The sequence below is a fragment of the Xylocopa sonorina genome, chromosome 8 (genome assembly GCF_050948175.1).
Source record: "Xylocopa sonorina isolate GNS202 chromosome 8, iyXylSono1_principal, whole genome shotgun sequence".
NCBI lineage: Eukaryota > Metazoa > Arthropoda > Insecta > Hymenoptera > Apidae > Xylocopa > Xylocopa sonorina.
The window spans coordinates 10,528,157-10,551,539 of NC_135200.1; the positions used below are offsets into that span (position 1 = coordinate 10,528,157).

A 23,383-nucleotide genomic window follows, 5' to 3' on the forward strand; every position below is an offset into this window, starting at 1 on the left:
GACTGATTTTTCTCAATTTATACGCCGTGTCGCGCGACGCTGCGAGAATGCAATCGAGTAGCAAATTCCTCGAATCAAACGTGCGCTCAGTAATGCGTCACATCGACTCATCCCTCCATTTCCGTGATGGTGAATAATTAAAATCGAAATAAAACTTTTTACTTTAAAGAGTTTCATGCGATGGAACAACGTATACCTTTCGATGAATACAGCGGATGAGTTAATCAGCTTCGTTGAAGCTTGAAATCGTCACGAGACATGTATCGAGATAAATCTGCGCGTATATCCGACTGTGTTGGTATCATAAACAGTTTTACTGCCTCCTCGTGAAATGGTAATCGTTGGAACCGATACCGACACCGAGATAGAGTTAAACGTATGGGACGTGTGTCTCCGCGCATCCCTTAAGTCTGCCATACGTAACGATACACGTCGTGACTAACAGATCCCTGTGTAATTCGCGACACGCGACTAGATAAATGGTGCAACTTGTTAAAATTCGAATCTAACCAGTGCCATAAATTGCAATAATTGCTCTTCGAGAAGTGTATTTGAAATCCTCTCCATTGGCTACCATATCAATCTGTATCCTCTTAGGAGCTGCCCTCCGCGCTCGAAGCGCTCCTTTTATCTTCTGTATACCCTCGTAAAACAACATTCTCTCGCGCGGTGTGTTCATAAATATTCTCGAACCAGTGTACACCGTCTCTATTTTGGTGCGAGTCAGTAGCCGCAAAAATAAGACGAATCCACCCTGGCTCGTTTCTCACGGGAGGGCGTAACATAAATAGGAGGGTGGCCAACGCCGCGTCGCGGCGGGACCAGGGTCCTCCGTGGAAACCACGTGAGAATGATTAATACTCGGTTATTTCGGGCGTTGTCGCGCGGGAACAGAACGCGCCTCGGCCACGGAGATGGATATGTGGCCTCATAAATATACGATACGCGTTTCATTGACGGATATGCAACCTCGCTACCGTGGAACGCTCGCGAGTCCCATTGGCGATGCCCTGCCTCGAGCAGTTAGCCAGACGCCCGAGTCTGACGAATACCGGATGACTCGCGCGAAGTCGTCGATGCGATTCGAGGTAGAAAGGACCAGATATCGTTCTTCTAATTATTAACAAATTCTGTAAGGGATAATTATTATCGTTGAGGAAACCAATCGAGTGAAATTCATCGAAGAAATTCTGCGCGAGACAGAATTTTAACCAGTTAACTAATGAATAAAGATACTTGAATAATCTTCATTCAATTATCGAAATAACCATGGGTCATGGTATAAGGTTAACCGAGGTTACGCAAAGCATCGCGTTACGTATAGAGTTAAAGTAACTTTATTCGATACTTTCCCCTCCCACTTTTCTCGATCGGTTACCACCCAACTGCGAGTACTTAGAAGAATAAATAAACTTCCAAGCCCACGTAAATCACGAAACCTGCGTCGACTGGAAAGCACCCAGGTTCCCCGAATCGACTTACGAAAGCGCAGTGCAGCGCGTGCACGGTATCCATAACCGTCTATCGACGAAACCGCGCGCGTTAGAACAATTCTTCAAATAGTTCCCCGACGCGTTCTTCGATTCGAAATGACGATCACGGCTCGGCGCTGGCCAGGGCGGCGAAGAGGAGGGCGTGTCAGCGCGACGGAAATAAAGTCACGTTCCAGAGGAGAAATACGAACGACCCATGCTGAATTCTCACCGCTCGGTCAGACCCGCCACGTATTTGCCCACGCGTGGACGACGGTTCTACCGCGTTCCGCGTGTTCCGGTTCGCGCTGGCGAACGATGGGAAAAGGGGGTGTTGCCGTAGCGATCGCTAATGGAGAGAAAATTGCGAAATTGCCCCCCGGCCAATTGGCCACCGTTTCGCGAAACGTCCTTTCAATAATACCCTCGTCTCGATTCGTTTGAATTCGTCGAGCCTCGCACTCGGAGGATCTCGCGGGACCCGCTCGCTTCCGGTTGAGGGTTGATCGCCTCTACTCGAGGATACGTCGTCTCTGCGGTGCTCGATTCGCGCGTTTCGGCTTCGCGAACCTAGGAAGAGTTTCCGCGAGATGTTTTAATTGGCTCCAGCCGTGTTTGTATGTCTGCGTGTGTTTCTGGTGATCGAGGAATATCGGACGAGTGGTTTGAGTTCTGCTCGTGTTTGACTTGCATGTTTGAACCGCGTGTTCCGATCTGAGGAAGATCGGAGAGATTGGCGAAGTTGGCTATCGAACGGGTTAATTGGAACCGGGATCTGTTGCTGCAAATACCGTGCTTGCGGTCTTCGTTCGCTTTTTGTTTGATTCGTAGAAGCGTAGAGTAGACGTTGGTACCTAAGTGGAACGCTAGTAAATATAGTGAACGTACCAAAGGAAAGAAAGTTCCAAATAACACGTTTCACGCACAAAGTAACCCGTACCACGCTATCCGCATTGTCCATCATCCACCCCAGCCCTCTATTCTCAAATTCAAACCCCCGCATATGCAGTTACAATAGCCTCTCAGCCTCTCGAGGGATATCGATCACTATCCCGGCTCTCCGGCGTTAAATACAATTTTCTCAAGTCCCCGGAGATATCCAGGGAGCTGAAACGGTACACGGGGATGGAAAGGGGCTGGCGTTAAATCGAGGATATCTCCCTGATGGCGGCGCGGAGGCGAAACACCACGCGCGTACCGCACCACGGTGCGCTGGCTACAACGTTCGACGGTTAAAGTCTGCTCGATTGGTGTGAACGTACTCTGCGAACGCGTCCATTCTGGCTTGGCAGCTTGGGAAGAGCCCCTTTAGATACGTTCCACTGGCAACGGGCCATCCATTAATACGAATTAGAGTATTTAACTTGGTACGTGGGCAGAGGGGTGAAAGAAGAGACGACGGCGAAGAGGGAGCGGAGGGCCGTGGAAAGGGGACGAGAATGGTAACGCTTGGAATCGTTGCGCCCTGCGGAAACAAATTGGCCGAATTGCGGTGCCACGATGGAGTCCCGATTCCGTCTCGTTTTCCCATTTTCCCTCCTCTTCTCTTTTTTCCTACCCCCGCTGTTGCGCCGGCTCGCGCGTGATTCTCCACTTTTTACGATTCCTGATGTTGCCAGGCTGGAATCGAGTTTATTTGCGTGAGATTTTCATTCGCGGAGTCTGAAACGTCTATCGACTGTTATTCCTTTCGCGATCAACGCTTTAAGAGCGTAAAGAATATTCGTTTGATTCCCTGCATGAATTCGAACCGAGGCGATGATGGCTCGAGTTCCAATGGCTTTCCAGCGTTCAACTTTTTTGGCCATTAAGCGATAAAAAATTCACCACGTTTGAGCGTGATTATCTAAATATTTCGAGCGCTCCCCGTAGCCACTGGAGTCGCCTTTAATCCAGCAAATAAATATACTCGAACCCAATTACACGAGGACTCCTCTCGCTTTTCCTCGAATCGAATATTCTCCCAAACGGAAAGCTCTGGTAACGACCAACGAAGAAAGAGGATATCAAAGCGCACTCGTACGTAACAGCAACGTCAACCCGTTCCCACAATCGCGAGGCGGAAAACGTCGAAGCGTGTTCGAGTCCGCGAGCCGCTGTGTCGTATTGGGTAATACGAGGGAATTGCGGCTCGTTGGAATCATTAAGCCGGCCCCGCCGGCGGCTGTAATTTATTTCGCTGTCTAATAAAAGTCGAAGGAATCCCCTATAGCTCGGACGAGGCCGATTGCCGGGCACCAGAAAGAATTACGACTATTTCCCACCGGACGGACACGTACAGACCGGCCTATCCCCTTCCTGCCTACGTAGCCGCGGCTGAAATCATCTTTCCTCCCGACGAAATAACTCTGCTCGATGCCTTAATGCCTTAATGCTCGCTTGAGCAACGGCCTTTCCGCTGCTCCATTTGATATCTCGCGTAGCCAGCTCGTTAGACCGGATTGGAGGTTAAAATTGATCGAGTAGACTGGAGGTTTCGACGGTACTCCCGTTGGCTGCGGTTAGAGTTAGGTCAACGCGGGGACACACCGGTGGTAGCGCGTGTGTAGGTGCATCCACACACGGTGGACCCTGGCGTGTAGGTGGATAGTGCGTGGCTGAATGCTCGAATACTACTCGACGCGTACACAGCATTCTAATCAGGACGGCGCATGGATGGATAGATGGTGGTTGGGTAGCCAACGACCTGGACGTCTCACGATGGGTCGCGTCCACCTGTCTCCAGTCGCGACTGGATACCGCTGAGATCTGTCTCGAGCGCACGACGGGCCCTGTACAGGCTCGGATTTCTCTCACGTTTCAGAGCGTCGTGGGCGGAGTCGCGGGGAACAAGTGGTGTCCCCGCTCGTCCGTGTGTTCCTCGACTGGTCATCGCCTTAGCCTTATTGCGCGTCCGACTATGACGTCCCGTGTAGGTAGACGCTGGCATTCGTGTACGTGCACGTGGTTGGCTAGATAGGTACCCGCGATAGGTACCCAGAGACGTCGAAATACATTGGCATTCAGGTATTCCGATAGGCGCGTATCCTGGAATCCACGGGCAGGGGGATATTGCCAGATGCCGTGGAGTGTCCTTTGAAATTTCCAGGTGTTCGAGAATTCAGATGTTGCTGGATCAGTGGATCTACAGGTAGTCCGCCTGGACACCTGGATTGCTCGAATTCTCTTCAGCCTTGCAGGAGTCGAGGATTTTTGGTACCTTACGATTTCTACAGTTGACGATTCTTTTTGTAGCAATTTTTTTAATTAACATCAAAAGGAGTAAAGCAGAACTTTTAATATAGCAACGTTCAAACACACAGCGACTCGTTGCTCGCATCGCGAGCAGAAACGGCTATCAAAATTCCCTTTGAGATCCACTGAGACGTACCCTCTCGCAGGAGACGCTCGAAGCCTCGACGCGCGGATAGGGGTCGCGTCCGTTGCTCTGCTTATCGTGCACTTTCCGCCCTCCGTATTGCGCTTATAATTGTCCGCTGATTTTCGTCCGCGGATTACGCGGCTCAGACAATAAGCGGTTTAGGTATCTTGCTACGATGCGCGGCTCTATCCGTCGATCCTCGAACCCTCCTTGTCCCTGTCCCGTTCCAGCTCCTCCACCCTCCGCGTCGGCTCGTCCGCTATTGATTCCAGGTTTATTCTTGGCGGCCCTGCTCGCTTTGCTGGCGTCAAAACATCGGAAGCAAGAGTACCGTGGCTAGACGCGGGGACGATTAAGGCTTTCGCCTCTTCCAGGGGACGTTTTGGGGTTGCTCGATCAGGTTTTTTAAGCGAGAGCTCGTGGTTCGAGTGCCACGCGAGAAAGAGACATTTTAGTTCGAAGAAGAGTACTCTTTAGAGGATGGGATGGAAGAGGATGTTGATGTCTGATTACTGTCTGATGAAATTTGATTGATAACCGGATTAAGTAGAAGTTGGAGGGAATCAATGGCTTTAGCGATTGGATTTAATCTGAAGATCGAGGAATCGAGAGTCGGAAGTCTCCTTCATCCCTTAAAGTGAAATTATTAATCAGAAATAGAAAGCATGGATCTGAGAGTGTTCAGGAATTTCTTTCGTCTTCCTGGTTCAACTTTCTTAATCGCGAACTGAAAATACGCGTCCTTTCCTACTTCAATTTAAGAGACAAGAATTGAACTCGGTGGTAGGAATAACTTGCGAGAAATGGAAAGTTCAGAGCGTGAAATCGGGATCTATTTCAGCCTATCCGTTTTCGCGTTTACGCCTCGCATTCGCGCGAAGAATAAACATCAGAAGAAAATGGCGGCTGGGTTCAGAGGTGAAATCTCTGCACCGCGAAATATGAATATGTATCGCGCGAGAGGGATCGATCGGTTCGAATTAAACAGAATTACGATCCTCTGCGAACGTGGCATCGGTCGCAGTGTTATCGGCTATGATCGAGCCTCGTCCCTTCGGTTGTCTCTGCGCCTGGCTTTCGCGGTGCGCGCGGGTCGCGAGCGTCGAATTTGCATGCGCCGTTAGCTGGACGATAGCCGGACGTGGCGAAGGTCCCCGGCAGCTGAATAAATTTCCCCTTTCCGCGTAACCCGCCCGGTTCCGCGGTACCCGCGGCATTAATAAATTAGCATTACAAGCACGCGTTCAATTTACATCTAACGAGCCGTTTAATGGTGCCTCGCGACTCGCGGGTTACACGACGTTTCACCAATTAAAGCCCAGCCGCGATAAAAGCCCGATCCGCGCGTTCAACTCGCGTCGTACGTCCTCGAACGCGTCCTCTCGTTCCCCGGAAACGCGGCCGCTCGTCTCTTCGTTGGTTCTCGTCGAACGGCCACTTTTAGCTGACCGATAACGCGCGACTAATGCTTCCTTTTCGCTGATGGAACCTCGACGAGAACTGGCGAATTACAAGAACGATTGCTTGTCGCTCTATTACCGTTATCTATGCCAGACGATAATTGAGCCATCGTAGGAGCATGTAAAACGCGACTAATCGTAGCATGGATAAGAAAGGGTAAGTGGATTCGTTGCTGGAGAACGGAAACCGGCCCAAATGTATTTCTTCTGTGAAAACCGCTGAACGTAGGCGTCGTTTTACCAGTTCTGTCTTTTATAACTCTTTTAACGTTCCGTTGCTATTGGAAGATTTCAGACACTTTACGAATTTCCACGATAGTGGGCCTTTTTCGTCCTCGTTCGACAGAGCACGGCGTTGTACGGTTGTGGTCAGATTTCCCAGGCGGCTTCAGAGGACAGGAACGATTCTGTTTTCGAATATTCGTTGAATTCGTTCGGGTGGTACGACAATGGCCGATTGTTTTCCGTGGCGGTCGTCCAGCAACGGGCTGTTATTCGATTCGCGTAAGTGTCCGGCGAGCAGTGGCTGCGGATGCGGAACGGTTTCATTATCCCGTGGACGAGCCTCGCGAAGGGAATGCTAAAGGCCAGGTTGTGTTTCAAACGTCGAGATAGACAGGACACGAGGCGATAACCAAAACTAGAATATTTGCAGTTTCGAGGGAGTTGACGATTAACAGTTTGGGCATTATTGCGGCGATGGGTGTTGGGGAGACGTTGGATGCTGCCACGTTTAGTCTTTCGAGCGACGAAACTCTGTGAAAGTCGCAACGTTTGCTAACTATTTCTATCGTTCTTGCTTGTTAGTAAAGGAAGAATACTATGGTGGAGTGATCTAGGGTAGAATTTCTGCAGAAGATGATCGCGTTGTAGAAACGACCTTTCTTTGGAGCTTTTGCTCTGGCACGGAAGGATCGTGTAGTGTTGGTAGACGTTACGTCATTGGTTTCCGGTATCGTGGGCCTTGTTACGTAATTACAGAGTGAACGGTACGTCAATACCGTGGCCATGTGTGTTTTTTCTCGTTTTCCATGGCGATGCGTGAACTGCGAGTCGCCTTAACGCGAGGCAGTCCCATCTGCGTCGGTCGCCTCTACTGCCAGGCCCGTTGCACTCGATCGGTCAATGGCTTTCCTGCTTTATCCGTTCCCCGGCCGATAATGCATCCCCGAATGCACCAAGAAAAATCAATTGCTCTTTTTGAGAGTCATGCGAGGTACGGAAAAGCGGGGCGTTAAGGTTCTACAACTTGATTGTTTGCTATTCTAGCACTCTGGTAATGTAGAACGTTGGATATTATGGGATTTGATAACATAGAAAGTCAGGATTCTGTTAAGTTAGAAAACTTGAGAACTAAATTCTGAGATCTAAGCACTCTCTGTAATCTTCAAATCCAAGTCTTCAACTCTGGGAACCTGAAACTACAGAAAATGGAAACTCCTCTAACCTGATGCTTTGGAACTTCGAAAAATCCACACATTCAGAATTCCAAAATTCAAGTATTCCACAACTGCGGAATCTCGCGACCCTGGAGTCCTGCGCGCGTATCCCAGCGATCCCCAAAACAACGATGCCACTCTGGCGAGCTTCGAAAAGTTCGAATCACCCGTTCTCACCAACTCGACGTTTCCACGCGAGAAACTTTCACTGCCCGCCCCGACTTCGTACCTAATTACACCGTCCAGAAATCGCGATCGCAGTGTCGATCCCTGAACCCCAATCACCCCGGTTCCCACCGCGCTCTTTCCATTTCACGGGCAATAATCGTAAGACCCAGCGATCCAACGCCACGGTCTGCTGCCCCCCAAAGGGGAAGGCGCGCTCTGAATGGTCCCTTGTACGCCGTGGCTAGTTTCGATCCGCGACCCCCGCGCAAAAAAACGGACAACGGAGAGAACAGTAAAGAGGCTTGTGCTGAGAACAACACTGATTTTTCTTCATAAGCCAAGAATTCCAAGCCAAGAAACGAGACTGGCCACACGCTGTGCCTCTTGAAAAGAAAAGGAAGGAGAGACAAAAAAAATGATAACAAGAGTAAGCGAGTCGCGCCTCGCTTGATAACACGTTCGATGAATCTTCTTCTGCGGTATAAAAAATCGCTCCACTTCCGGTGTGCTCCTCTGGCTCGGTTACGCGGAGCGAAGGGGCGATAAAAAAAAGTGGTCGTTAGTGGCCGTTGCAGAGACGATGCTCCCGATAAAAAAGTTCCTCCTTTATCGTCGCTGCAGATGCTGTAATTAAATTCAAGGACGGTCGCTTATGAAAATCGAGCATGGCCGCCGTTACGAGTATTGGGCCTGGGCTCGCGTGAGATCCCCGGGAGACTCCATTATGCTAACAATAGGGAGGCTAATAAGAACTGATCTAACTCAATAATATACTATACGGCGAGAGGAGAGCCGTAAGTGAAATTAGGTCGAAGGCTCGTCCGTTTCGCCGCGTCTTCTTTGTTCATTAACCGAGTCCTTTCGCCGGGGTAAGATAGGAGGGAAGAATTACGCTGATTCTCCGAGGTTACTCGATCCTCTCGAGCGGCTCGCCTCGCTCTTTTCATACGGCAGATTCATCTCGAGCCACCATTCTCCTCGCGTCTTACTGCCTCGCTCTGGGAGCTTCCTTTTCCCTTATTGTTCGCTTTCCTTTTCCCAAGTGTCCCTCTTTTCGGCTCCTGCTTTCTTGGTTAGGTTCGTTAGCGCTCGACGAGGCGAGGCGATGCTTTTTACCGTCCACGTGTCAGCTGCCGCGACAGAAAAGTGGCTGAGATGATTGACAGTTCTCTTGATCTACGATCTCCATTCGATTTGCTCATTCATTGAACTCTGCGAAAGTGTCGCGTTACGATAATCGCAGGTATTCTACGAGTCCCTCAGCTTACCATTTTTCAACCCTTCAACCCAATTCCTCGACTTTGACATAGACTACTCTTACGAGTACTTGTAGTAAAATGTGCGTATCGACGGGCTGTTTATCGATGCCAGAAGAAGTAAATCGACTGGCGAAGTTCGAGGAGAAATTTCACGGAAGAGAAGCGCGCACCCCACCCGAGGGTGGGCTAGATTTAATTGGTTCGCGCAGCTGCGAGACGGAGTTCGCGGGAACTTTGCGAACCGCATGGCGTCCGGGCGATTATTAAGTACCTACTTTTCGTCGGGTTCTTGGGATCCCCTTAATTTATCCGACTTCGTCAACTCGCGAGATCCCTTTGATATTAATAAGATCGAGGGTGAATGAAAAAGTTGCTCACGGCTTTCATGGAATATTCTTTCTGGTGGTTCTGTGGGGTTATTTTCGATTTGTCGAAGTTGTGAAATATCATCAGCCCTCAATCGTTCCGTGGAAACTCTCACGAAACCTCGTTAAAACCAATCTCGAACATCTGTTCTTAAATAAAACGAGCGTTTCACCAGAGACGTGAACGCCCCAATACGCATCACTGTGAAAAGCATTCGGAGGGTTGCTAACAAACGACGATAGCGAAACAGTTTGGTAATAACCTCGAAAGACGAGGACCCTGGTGCAGACGTCCATGAACAATCTCTCGAGAGTTATACTCGCGACGCTCGTTTCCATAGCGTCCGCTCGTAGAAATCGGCTGCGCGTCGCTCGCGGGGGTTGCAACTATGGACACAGGTCCACATTTCGCAAAACTGCTCCCCTCGCTCGGGGACGTTGTTCCTCGACGAGACGACGATCGCATGCAAATGCGACAGGATTGTATAATTGCTCGCGAGCCGAAAAGAGGGTGCTCGTAGAGGGAGGATTCGCATGGTGGGATTTGAACGAGGGACCAGAAACTGGGCGGAGGTGGTGGCTGGATCCATTGGGGATTTTCGTCGTTCTTCTTCGATGGATTTTAAGTTAATGATGAGTGAAAGATTTTGGATCGAATCGTGACAACTTCTGGCGTTAGGACCATGAAATGAATCCATTGTTATAATCTCTATATTATTGAAAAGTAATTAAGCGTCTGCATGCGATCGTCCACGATAAAAATTTCAAATCCACTTCTACTTCTTTCATTTCACCGGGAGCAAATTGAGAGTAAAACGAACGATTTAGTAGATCGCATTAACCGAATCGCAAATTGCATCGTTCACCTTGCTCTCAATTTCGCGGAGCGAGCCGTGTCGTTCGTTCGAACTGCACCGTATAATTTCGCTCTTAATGAAACCAAACGAGAGAACAACAAGTAGCGATCGTTTCCTTGGTACGTCCCGCGAGGTTTCCATTGAACCGAGGCCCAGAAGAAATGGAAATAGAGGGTCGTAAGGAGGAGGAGGAGGAGGAGGGGTCGTCGTAATAGCATGTCGGTAATCGGAACGCGTGCGACACGCGAAATGATTTGCCGCTCGGTCGCGGTGTCTCCGCTTTTAATGGCCGCTATCGAGCCTCTATTTATCCTCGCGGGGACGTTGAAAATTCATACGTGGCGCACAAATCATAGCCTCGTTCGCGCCACGTCACATTTAAAATGCAAAACTGTAAACGACGACCGGCTGCTCGCGAGGGATGGTGCGGGTGTTCGCGTTCCTCCGCGAGTCTCGCGTAAAGACGCGTTTCAAACGATCCCGCAACGCCCGCTCGAGCCTCGCGGAATGCTTGCCACGATGTTGGTTGAGCGCGCAAAGGAGCACTCTGCCTTGCCCCTCGATGGGAGGCGCCCTTTGTGCGCTGGATGGTATTACCTAAGCGATCGCGGTTCACCGCGACGCTCCGCTGGGATCCTGCCAAAATATCGCGCTATTTATACCAGCTGTGGAACGAACACCTAGCATACGAAGAATCCTCATTAGTAGTAATTTCTAAAGACGTGTACCAATATGTTACTCGAGCGTTGCCGGTGGCTTAGTATGCGGATGGCTGGGCAAGCTGCTACGCTTTTTCAGAGTTCTTGGCGCTCGCGGGTCGAAATAACTCGGTGCTTGCGTACTCTGCTAATTTATCACTCGAGTGTTAATTATTCTCGCATCTAGACGCTTGGATAGTAAAAAAATATACTTCTTAATCCTTTTCAAAACTATAGAATAATCGAAATGACTAATATCGTTTTGTTTGGTTTACAGCACATGGTGCAGACAGGCATGGCTGCGCCCTACGGTGGGGGTGTCTTCCCCCCGCCGGTGAACGGCGTAGCGGGCGTCGTCGGGGCAGCCGGCGCGGCTGGCGAGGTGAAACCACCGCCCCCGGTTCCGGTTAAAGAAGACAACAGCGGTCAGCCGCAGCAGCCGCCACCCAGTGGGCCCCAGGTACCACCGCCTGCTGGTGCCCCACATCCAACCGCCCCTGGTGCCCCGACCGCGACCAGTTTCAGTCCGCCACCGCCTCCAAATGGCGTCGATCAACAGGCGATCGTGAGTAACCACCCTCTTCTTAAATCCTCGCAAGGATCGCTCGAGTTGCTTGAATAATTCCAGCTACGAATCTGGATTCAATCGAGATTTTTCCAGCAACTCGAACGATCTAAACGAATCTCTACCACTTTAACAGCGAACAATTTCAATTGAGATCGATCGATGAGAAATTTTAACAAGAAAACGAAAGAGAATTCGTTTGACAAGTCTACAACTAGTGCACTGTGTGCGTTGGAACGATTCTCGTGTCTTCCATCCTCATTAAAACCGAACGTAAAACAATCTCATCATAGCGTGACATAATGTCCTGCGTAAAAAGCGTCGGAACCGCTTCACGTGCCGCTCGTTGCGATTCTCGCCACACTTCACAAGCAGCAGGGGGACAGCCCGCTTCCGGCGGATGCAGCGGCGGAACGCGACCCGTAAAACCGAGGTCACGCCGCTTCTATTGGTCACTCGAATCGTCAGCCCACCGCGCTCGTCAACTCGCAGCCACGCGTCCCCATCTTTTATCCTTTCCAATTTGCGACTCGTTTCCAAACTAGATTCATTCTCTATATAAACCTTCCCAATGTTGCTGCCTCTAAACGTACACGCGTTTCGTCGATAAATACTGAAACAGATTCTGATAGCGCCACGTTCCTCTCCCTCGACTCGTCATCGTATCAAACGTACCTTCTCGTCTCGTTCTCGAACGATGAAACAGTGGAAACTCGCTGAAGCGCGCGATAACTCGTCGCGTCGGACCAAGCGCGAGCGCGTATCCGCGCGGTAATTAGCGCGACTCATAAAGCGACCTAATTAGCCACGGTAATTAAAGTAATTCCGTCGGTTAATTCGATTTAGTAGACGGCTGGCTGGATTCCGGACGGTTCGGGAGGCACGGCACCCTTGGCCCTGGTAATTCCCTGCCACCGCGTTAGCCGACGCGCTCGACGACTGCTTTTAATTAAGGGCCACCGTGGAACCGCGCGGTACTCGTCGATGTCCCTTCCTGCTCCTCGAAATCTCCTTGTCGGCTGAATTTCGAACCGGGTTCAGGAGCGATGAGGAGTTGGGGGGTGGCGACACGCGATTAAAGCGGGCGAAGTATCGTCTGGCGAAGTGTCCACGCTCAGGGTGTTTCTCGATCGAAACGATAAACAGTTTAGCGGAATGTCGCTTTCGTTAAATTGCCATCGCTGATCGCAGATACAAGCATTGATACGCGGAATGTAATTGCGTCGAGTCAAACAGCGTGCCAGTGTCTCGAATTAAACGGTCAGTTAACCTTTACCGAATTAGAGGACTGCCCTCTGAAAGTTGTTTCAGCGGTTTATCGCGTAACGCCAAACAGAATTTACCGTGGTTCCAGCCTCGAAATTATAAATAAATATATTCGTTTCATTGGAACTCGTTGCGCGAGCGTGGAATAAGTTCTTCGTCGCGACGATCGTCGATATCGAACTTCCAAACCGGAATGAAAAGCTGCAATCGGTACAGCTCTCAAACAGGCTGTATGTCTGGTTCTCAGAACTGTGGCACTCAATTTTTCCGTAGCTTCGAATTCCTCTTACGTACGCAGCGTCTGCTTCATATCGATTGCCAATTAAATTCTGCAGCTTCATCCGCATCCCTCAGCCCCGAAGTAGCGGCGATCAAACGAACCTAACCAACCCCACCCGCGCGCGAGCCGTCGAGAACGGACAGGCAACGGCGGAAGTTGACGCTGGCGAACGAAACCAACCGCGAGTTATCGCGATTCAGAGGAGATCCAGAGCGTACGATTCCGGGCGACGGTTTGTCGGACGATCGTGTCTAATTAACCCAAGCCACGCGGAGAACACGCGGGACATTTCGGACACGGTTGAGCCGAGCGTGAAGAGCTTCGAACAATGTCGCGGTTCCAGACGACGCGGTCGCTTTGTCCCCGGCTCGTCTGGTCAATTATCCGGTCCTGGTTAGTCACCGGCTCGTAAAGCTCCCGGTTCGTTCCCGCTGCTCCCCGTCCACGCGAATTCTCCTCCCTTTCCTTGAATAATACTCGTGGAAATTGGACAAATTTTTGTTGAATCGCACAGAGGCGAGGATGAAACTCGTTTGCGCTGTGCTTTCTGTCTGGCACGAGTTATCTTTTTTTTTTTTGTATGTGCGCGTGATTCGTTAGTCTATCGTATAGACACGCGAGAGAATGTTAGATCTCGTTACTCTGGTTGGAAATTATTTATTATTGGGCTAACGAAAGAGACGTTCGCGTCTTCGAAACTGGGGTTTGAGGAACTTGGGAACCCTGACAACTGGTCTAGACCAGTTAACGCTATCGAAGACCCAATGGAGATTCGGTGATCTGCTTTGATATTAGAAGAGCTTTAAAGGACCAACAATTAATTGTACGCACAGGGGAACCCCTAGGAATCTAGTTTGGGACGTTGAACGTGTACTTTGGATCTTGTTTGGCTTTTGAAAATTTACTCTGGTACCTTCGGGTGCTGGCTCGGGGATTAAGTGGCTCGGAGAGTCGCTTTTGAACGCTCAGATTCGCCGGAAGTCTACCGTCAAGCGGGTAGACGCTGCTTTACTCTCCTAGGAAATACATGCGCTGGATACGAGAGTGGAGCAGCTCGCAAAATATTTCATGTAGAATTCAGAGAGAACGCTTGGGAATTGCGAGATTTGTCTCTGAGAATCTTAATAAAACTTCAGTATCCCATTTTTGATCTCCAGGGAACCCATTACGCAAACTCACCCCTATCATCGATAGCCAAATTTCGAGCTCATCGAGCAGACGAGCTATCTTCTCGAGGCAACCTCGAGATCGTTTCGAAAACCATTATCGCGAGGGCGCACGAGCCAGGGTGAACTGACGTGGAGACGCGGAGGCAAGTATCGGGGAGTTTCGCGGCACAATGGCGCAGTCGAAAGTCGAACGGTGCCTATTGAATCGGTCGCGTGGCACGACGGAGCAAATTAAAAGTTCCCTTTCACCGAACAGGCTGAATGGCCGCGTGGACGTCGCGTTCTTTGACGACGGGGGAGCCTCGCGGACAATCCGGTTCCATCGACGCGCCTCGACCCGTCAGGGGGATGAAAAGTTGGCGAGCCAGACCTGAAACGATCGTCTCGTAAAATTCTCCCATTCGCGCTTCTTCGTGGACCCTCGTTAGCCGATACACCGAGTCCTGTCTCGAGAGGAGTTCGAGTGCTTCGCGGATTTTCCGCGGAACTCGTCGCCCACCACCAACCCCGCCTCGCTCCAGGGTGCGCGACTCCCACGGAAATCTGACGCTCCAGCGAAAGTTCGCTGCAGCGCCTGGAAACTGTTTTCAGCCTGGCGGTTCCGAGGGAAGACGGTTTTTTAAAGGGACGGTGGATGGGGTGGATACGGTGCGTTGAACTCCATTTGTTCGAACCCTTTGAGGGACAAGTAATGTTCGTATAACTGGATTCGCGGAGGTAAACCTTTCGACGAGCGTTCGCAATGCTGCGATGACTCGAGATAGTAGTTTGGGGTGCGAGTTCTGTAGGGGTTGAATGGGTTCTGATTAAAATTTTTTAGTCGTCCGTTCGTGGAAGTTTGGAACGTTAACGGATCGATGTTGCATGCTGAATTATGATATTATTTTGTCGCAAAGGGTATTTTCTGAGAAGATTGAAAGGTCTGGGGTGAAAAGGGCGGTGGAGTTTGGCAATCTCGGGTTCAGTGACGACAATGGACTTCGTTAGTCCGCGTTCTAGAACTTTTTAATTAAACCAGTTCTATAGAGAGACTGTCTATGTTTAACGTGCGATAATTACATCAGATCCAAAAACGGGAGAATACGAAACGAAAGAGTATCTTACAGTTTCATATCTCCGACTATGAATAGAGAAATGATTTTAGACGAAACGAGAGATTGATGAACGCAAAATATTCAACAAATCTTCCCATCGCAAATTCGCGAATTTAATACGAAGCTGGGAAGACGGATGACGTTCGTTTTTATCCCGTGGTCTCCAAGATCGTTTTAAAAGGACGTCTTTTTACGTAGCCCTTTAAGGAAATTGAAGAAGAAACAAACGACCAAGAATTTAGGGGGACCATAAATTCCTGCCAGGAAAGAGAGAAATCTCTATTACTCACTCGATCCAACCGTGGAATTTCCACGGAAAATCTACAGATATTTGGTCAGAATAAATCAGAAATTTGTAGTTCCAAATCTCTTGAGATTCTAGAGCTTATCTTCTGACACAGGAAATCCAAGTAAGTCTACTTGGAATCCCATCGAGAGGATGAAAGCCAAGTGTCGCAAAAAAGGATGAAACATTTCGAAAATGTTCGATGAAATATTCGCAGGAAACAATAAATTTGTAGTGGGACACAGATGGTGTCCACCGATCAGCGACACTGTTCGAGTATCACTCGACGAATCGGAATAATTTCGCCTGATTGGAAGCAATGTCCGACGCTCGTAAAATTGTCCAGTGGCCACTGGAACGCGGAAACAATAATAAAAGCCGGGATGGCGCAATTTCGCCCGATTAAACGAGCCGCGATCGGCCTGGTTCTCGCGAGCTACTTCGACAACCAACGAGGGTAGAAAAGTGTCGAAATTGCGGAGGATTTCGCGCGCAACCCTTCCTTCTCCGCCTCCGCCATACCCTTTTGTCATTCTGTCCTCGCAATTCTTTTTAATTACGCCTCTGCCGTTCGGTACTTTCGTTTGTTCACAAATCTTCCTTTCCTCCCCGTGGAAATAATTACATTTCGCTTGTGTAACCATTACACTTGCTCGCGTTAGACAATTGCTTCTGTCGTTACAGTCTGAGAGAAGCCCTTGTTAATTCCGAAAATGTTTATTTTTAACCTCCACCGTTCTAAGTACAATAAAGAGATCTCAATAAAACCACCACCACGATAGTCTCCAGAAAGAAGAACCCGCGAAACAATTCGTAGTTCTGAAAAAGCTTGGCAAAAGTTTTAATCACGCCATTGCGCGTTACAAAAAAAAAACTCCAGAAGAAAAGAATTATTGTCAAGGGCACCCTGGAGGGGTACCTTGAAAGAACGGTCGTCAGACTTGAGTTCTTGGTCCAAAAAAAATTCTGTAGCCCTCGTAGCCCGAGGGCAGAAGCGGAGAAAGTTTTAATCCTCCGCGAAACAAGCTTTCCGCGTCGCAGAATGCGTCTGGAGGAGTATCGTGGTCTCTGCGACCCCTAATCTCAACTGGTATCGGTCGGCTGTGGGCAGCTCGAATGCTCGATGAATAATTCCTAAGTCTCCCACGGAGCGAGAGAGAAAAGCGAGCCGTATCCAGAGCCTCTAGGCTCTCGAGCCTATCTAAATTTCATCGCGTCTACCGAGCGTTATTCGTCGGGGGAATTAATTACGATTCTGATGAGTCGTCTCGTCGAGCCCTCCTCTCGACGTTCGACTCGCTATTCGCGCTCGAGATTAATCGCCGAAAAACGAGGAGATTTTAATTTGTCGCGATGAAAACGGAATTTCGAGGAACGTACAAAATTGACGAGGATGCAATTAGAGATTAGTCGCATCCGCTCGACTTTGGCAACTGTGGGGCCATCCCTTCTTACACGCTAAAGCAAATTCTATTTCGATTCGTTACAACGAGAATTAAACTCCGATTAAGACGCAGCATCAACGAAGACCCAATTAGAAGTTGAACGCGCTCTGTTCCGACTGCTCGACGAATGGCTCTCGGTTCAAAGTTAAAACGGTACCGAATAATTGATAAATAGCGTTCAGAATTTCATTGCGATTAAAACGTTCCTGCCGCCGGTCCAAGTTCAGCTGGAAATTAATCGTACTTCGCTAAACTTGTCGGACCACGGGCGGGTCAAAATATGTCGTTCGAGCAGCGTAAGTGTTTATTAATAGCCGGTGCCGCGGGTTGAAATTGCTTTAGTTCCAGTAGCAGGGCAGTTCCGGCGGTGGCCTAAGCACCGACAGGCGTGATAAAGTCGAAGGTAGAACCGGTATTCAGTAGCGTGGCCAGGAATTCCACGCAGCAGCTGCTGCGTCCGACTATACGCGACGTACGTTCACTTAGCCTCGTTAGTGGTACGAGCGAGATAAGGTCAGGCCGCGCGCGGCTGACCACTTACCGCCTCTACTCGCGACTACTCCACTTCCTGTACCCGTTCTCGGGACCGGAATTCTAACGATCGCGTCTTTGACATTCGCGTCGAATGTTTTTTCGCGAGTATCGTTCGACACAGCTGGGCAAAAATTCAATTGCAGGGGAGGAGTTTGCCACCCGGCGAGAGATTCAGAGATTAATCCAGCGGGAAGGGAAACGGAAAAGTACTCGCGTTCGTTACGTCGCCAGTGTACGACCGCACACGTAATTTTGCAATTTAACATCGAACACGATGGCTACGCAAGATATGCTTGAACGTTCTAAAAATATTTAATAGCTCGTTAGCGCATTGATCGATGCTAAAAAAAATTGCTAGACTTTCAGCCTTTCGCCAAGGTGACGGATTCTCTTTCTGTTTCGATCGTTCTATTCTGACCCATCTCGAGAATTGACGAGGTGGCCACGAAGCAGAGGATGATTAACAGGATCGTTGGATCTCTGACGACAGTCGGAGGTGTTTCAGGCAGCAGTGGCGGCAGCGGCAGCCGCAGCTGCAGGCGGCGGCGGGCAGCAACCGGCACCGACGTCCGCCGGCAACGAGACCAACCCTGAGAGCGCAGTCGAGGGCAGCACCCTGGTACCTGTCACTTCAGGTGCGACCACACCTGCGACCGCGACACAAGGCAGCGACCTCAAGGGTCAGCCTAAACGCCTTCACGTCAGCAATATACCTTTCCGCTTCCGTGACCCTGATCTCAGGGCAATGTTCGGGGTGAGTATCCTTCTTCTTATTTTTAAACCCCTCGTTTCGCTTCATCGAGATATATTACTCGCGAATTTTTATTAATAATCGTAGTGTGTTCGTACTCTGAGTGATAAATTGCATTCGTAACTCGATTAATCTTACGAGATTTTAACTGTTGCACGACAATGTTCCAGTTGTAACGATAACTTCTCCACGGTGTTCACCCCCCATTTTATTAAAACGCAAATGGTGACCCGTTCACGAGACAACGTTGCTTTCTGTTTTCCAGCAATTCGGGCCGATCCTCGACGTGGAAATCATATTTAACGAAAGGGGAAGCAAGGTAAGCCCACGTCGCCCTTAGGCTGCGAGCCACCCCTGTCAACCCACCCCTGAGAATACAGTTAGACTTAAGCCACACACAGCCGCGTCCCGCGGCCCGAAATCCTCGTCGCCAGGATGGATTCGCGCTCGAAATCTCACCGACCCTCGTTCCTTTCCTCCGCTCGACGTTAATCCAACCCACCCTTTCTCTCCAACCCCTACGCAACGACTCTCTCGCTCGATACAACGTCGCGGCGAGTTCCCCTCTCGAAAAACGGAGCCTCCGCGTTCCTTTTCGACGACAACGTTCGAGAACACAAAACCCAATCCACGAGTTTCTCGATCGATCAAACGACTTCCCGCTCTCCAGCCGCGCGTAACTTTCGCAATCTTTTCCAGCCTTCGCCACCCTCTTCGCCCTCGTTCCTTCTCCTCCTCTTTCTACCTCGTCCCCTGACAGCCCGCGATCATCGCGAGGTCGCGCGTGACCCGACCTTTTTTTACCCGAGGAGCGAAACTTCTCGGAAAACTCGACGCGAAGACAACCTAGCTACGAGGACGCCGTAGGGACCGTAACCGTGCGCCGCGCCGGACGCAGCGTCACGAGGGTTGTTACACACCCCTGAAAGTTTACATCGTACGACGAGGAAGAACGATCGCTGGTCGAGCGACCGCGAGATGTCGAAGGAAAGTGAGAACCAAGTAACGACGCTGCGTCCACGCGGCGTGCACCGTTTTCTTTTGCAGCGCGGTGGCAGCGAGGACGTCTCGCGCACCCTCGCGGCGGTATCCATCGCTCCCAAGTGTCGTACGAATGTTGCTGGTGCCATTGTCGAGCGTGCTGCCGTTGTCGAAACTCGCGAGCGACGCTCGTGCGATCTCTGCGACCCCCTGGAAGTTATCGCGCCTCCTTTATTTCGTCCTGCTTCCGCCTTGTCGCGCGTCCCCTCGACATCGTTGGCCGGATTACAGGTTTGGTTCGCCGGGGCGACAGAAAGGGGAAACCGTTCGACTATCGCGATAGCGAGCAGAGTGAAATATCTGGGGAATCTTGGCGGAAACGGAGGCGCTGAGATCGGTTTTTTTTTTCTTCTTTGAAGGGAATCGAGGCCGGACGCTCGTTAGTCAGAGCTGACAGGAAACGTTTCTTTGGATGGGAGATTCTTGTGGGCCCCCTCCGCGACGCAGAGGGGCAGTTAGGAGTTCGATATTCGAACCGAAGAGAGTCTATCTTTCATCGCGCGAGATGCTTCTAGGAATCCTTTGATTTATACCAGCATTTTTCATATGTAATTTCCCGTGCAAGATACGATGCAGAATTCGCGGGATGGTAGAATCGATATCCTTTTACGTCATTTAATTTATCGTTGAAAGGCTATTGGATCGGTTTCAGCCGGATCTTCGTTTCGCGTTGCTACTTGAACGGTAGAATTTAATAATTGTGACTTCGCTGGAATTCAATTATTCCGATTTGGTTTATTATTCAATAATTCCAAGAGACCAATCGATTTCATTTCCTCGGATTCGCTGTGTACATTCTCTTGCGAATCGACCCTCGAGCAGATCCTCAATTATTCAGCCGCTTTTCCGAAAGCCAGTTCCAGCAGTCGTCACTTCCTCGATATTCAACAATTTCACTTGCAGCTTCTTAATCAAACTTAAGGAACCGCGAATAGTTGTCGTTTCTCCACAGATCAAGAGACAATCCCATGGTTTCTAAATCGATATATTTCGAAAACGAGCTACGCTGCTTAGTCGTTCGTATTTAAGGGGTTGACTCGAAAGCTCGGATCGATCAATCGCGAGCAACGCACCCCCGCGAATGGAATCGCGCGGTGAAAATAATTAACAGGAAGGTGTAGCGTTAATTGCAGGGGAAAATGGTCGCGTCCGAATGGAGGAAAAAAAGAAGAGAGGGGCGGAAGGGGCAGGGAGTTTGAAATGCAAATAGGTTTCAATATGGATGACAGCGGTCTGGATAAGATCCGCAGTAATACATCGTGCCGACAGCCGGCATCCGGTGAGCTTGCATATTCAGCGTCTTTGCGTCAAGTACACCCAAGTGCACTTCATCAAGCTCCCGCGGTACCACTAACCCAATAGCATCGGCTGCTGACGACGTCACGCTCTCCCCGTCCATTGTCCACCAGATGATCGAGCCCCTCGATCCTCTCGTCGAGATGGATTCGCATGGCTCTCGTCACGATCTTCGAGCCACGAACATTTTTGTTCGGAATTCTGTTCATCTGTTGAATTATTCCTCTATTTCTATTAGATTATATCTCGAATAGAGATTTAGTAGCTTTCTTCGCGGTTGTTTGGATAATCCAGGTTCTTCTGTAATATCATAATGATAGAAATTTATCTTTGGTTCATCCGCGTGTATCGATTCCATCTAAAACATATTGAAAAATTTCAGAGCACTTCTAAAACAACTATGCTCGCCGTTTGAATTTTCATCACCTGGAATTCTTCGTTGGCGTGGAATCGCTCAGATGGAAATCAATCCGCTGAAACGATATAACTGCGCCTAGTATGGCGAGCACTTTCGATTCATTTTACAAGAGAAGCGGACCCATGGTCGGTTCGTTCGACGCGTAAATCAAAATATTCGCAATATCCAACGTCCGCGATCGATAGCCGAGTTCCACGCGGGTGGAGACCTTAAGAAGAAATATCGCGGGCAATATGCGTTCGACTGACTGGGCTCGACGGTACCCAAAGGGTTAATTGGAGTTGGCCGGACCTTCGTCGGGCGTAAAACTTGCTCGAAGTTCACGGGAATTATGAAATCGCGCGGAAAGTTTCGCGCGGACAATAACGGAAGGCGAAAGGTGTCGAGGATGGTAAAGAAGCCGCCTGGGCCCCACCGCCGGTCTAATTAGATCAGAAATCCATTATTTCGAGCGGCGCCTCGCTCGAATAACGATTTTCTGGGACACGTTGCGCAGTTCGACGTCTCTCGGTCGAGTTTCCACCACTCGAGGACGGGCTGGGCGCTCGAGGACGCTGGTCGAGGAACTTGTCAGGATAGAAGCTTCCGGGGCTTGCATATTCAAGTGATTTTCCTCGTGTTACCACCCTCGTAGCGAACGATCGCGCGATTCGAACTCTCGGGTCTAGTCAGGGGCCGATCTCCAAGTTTTCGCGCTCGACTCGAGGCTTCCGGTTGGTAGACTGGGTTAAGAACGGCTTCGAGCATGTTTCGTGGAAGAAGATACAGGATTTGATCATCGAATGACGAGTAGGTTTTTCAAATACTTTCTGCGTTTATTGTAGACGATGATATTTATTTCTTTAAAAAATTGAAACCAAAAGATAACCCAAGGAATCTCGCTCTTTCGGAATTATCAGAGGTACCATTTCGAAATGGTCGATCAGCGTAGAAATCTTCGTGAAGCTAATAATCGGTTCCGTCGAACGAGCAACGAATCAACAATCACTTAGCGGGCCCCTAATCGAATGAAAGACGACGACAATTACGAACGGTCGCCTATTGGGTCACGGACCGTGGAGGTCCATTTCGATCGTTAGGCGAAATTCCGACAGGAAGCGTGGCACGAGTGACATCCGTCGTTGCAACAGCCAATTCCATACGGAATACAGCTGTTCCAGTTACAGCGCCGCTGAAAGGGGATTAATTAAACTCGTTGACGACGGTTATCCAGCCTCGTCCACCGTCCCGCGGCCCCTCGAACGTGCACTCCCCCTCGTCCAGGTCCCGGCGAACGCGACGCGCGATCGGCTCCGATCGGTCGTGCCAACTTCCACGCTGTTCTCGAAAAAACGCTGCCGCGATAAGCGACCACGCTCCAATTCGTGGACGAGTGCTCCAAGCGTTTCGTAACTCGAGGCTATCGCCATTTCGGGAGACTATTTCGCGTACTTCCTGCGTTACAACCGGTTGGGAGCTTCCAGTTTTTATTATCACTCGCGATTCTAATTGATCACCAGCATACAACTCCGTTCGAGGAACTCCCGCCAAAGCGGTTTCTTTTTCAAATTCTAAAGGAAATTATTACTCGAAGGAGAAACTAAATTACTATTCTCATGGCTTGTTGTTGTATTTTCAAGGATATCGAGCGCAGCTAGATTTAAAGTCGGGCAACATCGCGGGGGGGTCTATTAAAAAACAATTATTACAATTATCCTAAGTGTTCCAATGAAGTTGTAAAAGTGAAAATTACACGGTGAGAATGGAAATTAGAGGGAGCTGGTGGTTGGAAAACGACAGCCTCGCGCAGGCGACGATACTCGACCCTCGGAAAACTCGTTGGCTCGTGTCGAAAGCACGGATAGAGCCGCTCGATGGAGAAACGCGATAAATCGGCGGGAAAGCGGACGGCGTCAACCAGATCGAGTCTCGACAATGGCAGCAGCGACGCACCTTTTTGCATTGCAAATACGCGCGAGGATCGCGATACAGGGACGCGTTGCCATCGCTTTTTAGCATTTAAGCGACCGCGAGAACGTGACGGGATCCCTCGCGGCGCGCTATCCGCGCGTAATTAACGGAATAGGGAAAGGTGAAACGGAGAACAAGAGGAAGCTCGATTCGATCGATGAAATTCTACTTAACGCGACGCCAAGATCCCGTCACGGAGCCGGATTACT

General features: G+C 49.8%; 1 protein-coding gene across 1 annotated transcript in view; it reads left to right on the forward strand.

Moving 5' to 3' along the window:
* Window positions 1–23,383, forward strand: part of LOC143426291 (uncharacterized) — a 292,096-nt gene that overhangs the window by 195,993 nt on the left and 72,720 nt on the right. Inside the window, exons 15-17 of the mRNA XM_076899644.1 lie at window positions 11,357–11,644; window positions 18,209–18,472; window positions 18,735–18,788. Coding sequence (XP_076755759.1) covers window positions 11,357–11,644; window positions 18,209–18,472; window positions 18,735–18,788 — 606 coding nt within the window. The remainder of the gene's footprint in view (window positions 1–11,356; window positions 11,645–18,208; window positions 18,473–18,734; window positions 18,789–23,383) is intronic.